Source organism: Sciurus vulgaris (genome assembly GCF_902686455.1).
Source record: "Sciurus vulgaris genome assembly, chromosome: 5".
NCBI classification, from domain to species: Eukaryota; Metazoa; Chordata; class Mammalia; order Rodentia; family Sciuridae; genus Sciurus; species Sciurus vulgaris.
In genome coordinates, this window is record NC_136465.1 from 117,145,935 (window position 1) to 117,148,508 (window position 2,574).

General features: G+C 38.1%; 1 protein-coding gene across 1 annotated transcript; it reads left to right on the plus strand.

Annotated features, from left to right (window-relative positions):
- Positions 1-320: 320 nt before the first annotated feature.
- LOC306661086 (olfactory receptor 9K2-like) lies at positions 321-1,245 on the plus strand (the record flags this gene model as incomplete). Its single annotated transcript, XM_079139895.1, is given in 2 exon segments — positions 321-622; positions 624-1,245. Coding segments are annotated over 2 exon segments (924 nt in total).
- Positions 1,246-2,574: the final 1,329 nt, after the last annotated feature.

Here is a 2,574-nt window from a genome sequence, read left to right on the forward strand (position 1 = left end):
TGACCTGAACAGGTATAAGGGAAGGGTTCTTCAATAGTGGACGGCACATGAGATGCACTGGGAAGAGCACTGGGTTCCAAGGCAGACGTTAGAAAGCCAGGAGTTTGGGGACTCACAGGCTGACCAGCAATTTCAATCTACCTCAGATTCAGTTCCTAAAGAAGATATAGCAATTCACACCTAAGAGAATTGGGTGGCATAAAAGAGATGAAAAACCAAATCTTGATGTTTTCTCCAAGAAAAAAGGGCATTTTATAACAGAGTAAAGGTACAAAATTTAATATTTTGCCTTGTCTTGCACTTCTTAGCAGGTTCTTGCCATGAGTGACAAGGGAGGCAGCAACCACTCAGATGTGACCAACTTCATTCTTGCAGGCTTCAGGGTACGTCCCGAGTTCTACGTTCTCCTCTTCCTCCTGTTCCTGCTGGTCTATGGCATGGTCCTTTTGGGGAACATTAGCATGATGGCAGTTATTGTGACTGACTCCCAGTTGAACACACCAATGTATTTCTTTCTAGGCAATCTGTCTTTCATTGACCTCTCCTACTCCACTGTTATTGCTCCTAAAGCCATGGGCATCTTCCTGTCTGAGGAAAAAACCATATCCTTTGGAGGATGTGCGGCGGCTGGTCCTTTTTGCACTCTTCATTGTAACAGAGGGGTTTGTCCTGGCAGCCATGGCCTATGACCTCTTCAGTGCCATCTGCAATCCTCTTCTTTATAGTGTCCACATGTCAAGACGCCTTTGCAGTCAGCTGGTTGCTGGTTCCTATTTCTGTGGCTGGGTCAGTTCTACCCTCCAAGTCAGTGTGACATTCTCAGGGTCTTTTTGTGCCTACCGAGTCATTGATCGTTTCTACTGTGATTCTTACCAAGTTGAGAAGATCTCCTGTTCTAACCTCTTTGTCAATAAGATGGTATCTCTGAGTTTGGCTGTCTTCATTATTTTGCCCACGATAGTTGTTATTGTAGTTTCTTACGTGTACATTGTGTCCACAGTCTTGAAGAGTCCCTCGACTAAAGGCAAAAAGAAATCCTTCTCCACCTGCAGCTCCCACCTGAGGGTCGTGAGTGTGCTGTATGGGACTGTCTCCTTTGTGTATCTCACACCTCCCAGCAATCCCGAACTCTGCAAAGTGTCCTCAGTATTTTACATACTGGTCACATCCATGTTAAACCCTCTGATCTACTCTCTAAGAAACAAGGATGTCAAACAAGCTTTGAGAAAAATCCTGGGGAACTAGAAAGCTTTACCCTAATTCTTTCTTGGGGTTTCCTCATGAGATACCCACCAATTGTTTTATCCTGGACTTTTGATGTGGGATCAAGTTTGAATCATTCAGGGATTCTTTAAGCTGACCATCTCACAAATGATTTATTTATTTGGGTACCACATATTTAACTCTCAGGCACTCAACCACTGAGACAGGGTCTCACTGAATCGCTTAGCACTTCACTTTTGCTGATGCTGGCTTTGAACTCACCATTCTCCTGCCTCAGCCTCCCAAGCCAAACTGCTGGAATTACAGGCATGTGCCACTACGCCAGGCACAAGTGATTAATTTTTAATGAAGCGGTAGTATTAAGCCATCATTCATTCTTCTATAAGACAGCAGTGTTATATCTGGGTATCTTAGACATCAATAAAATTTGCAGTCATTTTATAAATAGAAATACATTCTTTGCTCTCGTTTTATCTTTATGATAGTGGGATAAAAGATGATTTAACTTTATTTTTTTCCCTTTGGGTTTATTGGCATGTGGGAGAAAAATTGCTTTGGTAAAATGTTAAATTCATACATAAACTTCTGTGATTTGCAGAAATACCAATCCAAAGCAGGATGCTTTATTAGTTGCAACACTTGATTCTTTTATGAAATGTATTCACAATGACTTTCTTTCAGTCTGTTCTCCTTAAATAATGTTCTTGGTGAAAGATTATTTTCTGTGCCATTGTGATTTTAATAGAGTAACTCAACTAATTATATTGATATTTAATTGCACTTAATTGTTTTTTATTTTTAGTATGGATTATTATTTTAGTACTGATTCTTTGTCATATCAAAGAGGTTTAGAAATATTTTGTATCCAATCTTCTAAAATCTTAATACTTAAAAAAATCACAAAAGGAAAGTCTCTAGTATGGGTATCCTCTTATGAGGGTGCAAATTGAAGCAAATTGAATTAGATGCTTTCAAACTATTTTCATCAGTGTTTCTTATTAAATTATTTAGTTTTCCTTGATGATTGTCATATATATGTTCACAATTTTTCTGTAAGGCATTTGATATTTAAATCATATGTGATTTTTTGTCTTTCCAACATTTGCATTGATGTTCCACTTTTTTTTTGAGAAATATTTTGATATCTCCAAATATGATAAAATCAATGATAAAGATATTGAAGAAAATGTCAACTGTTGGCTTTTATCATTTCTTTTTGTTGTGTGTTACGGTGTAAAATTTAATGCTGATGAGAAAATGTACAAATGAGGAAATGTTTTAAAAGATGGTGCACTCCTAGTTTTTACCCAACTGATTTTTATGCATGTTTGCCTACTTCCAAACTAACAG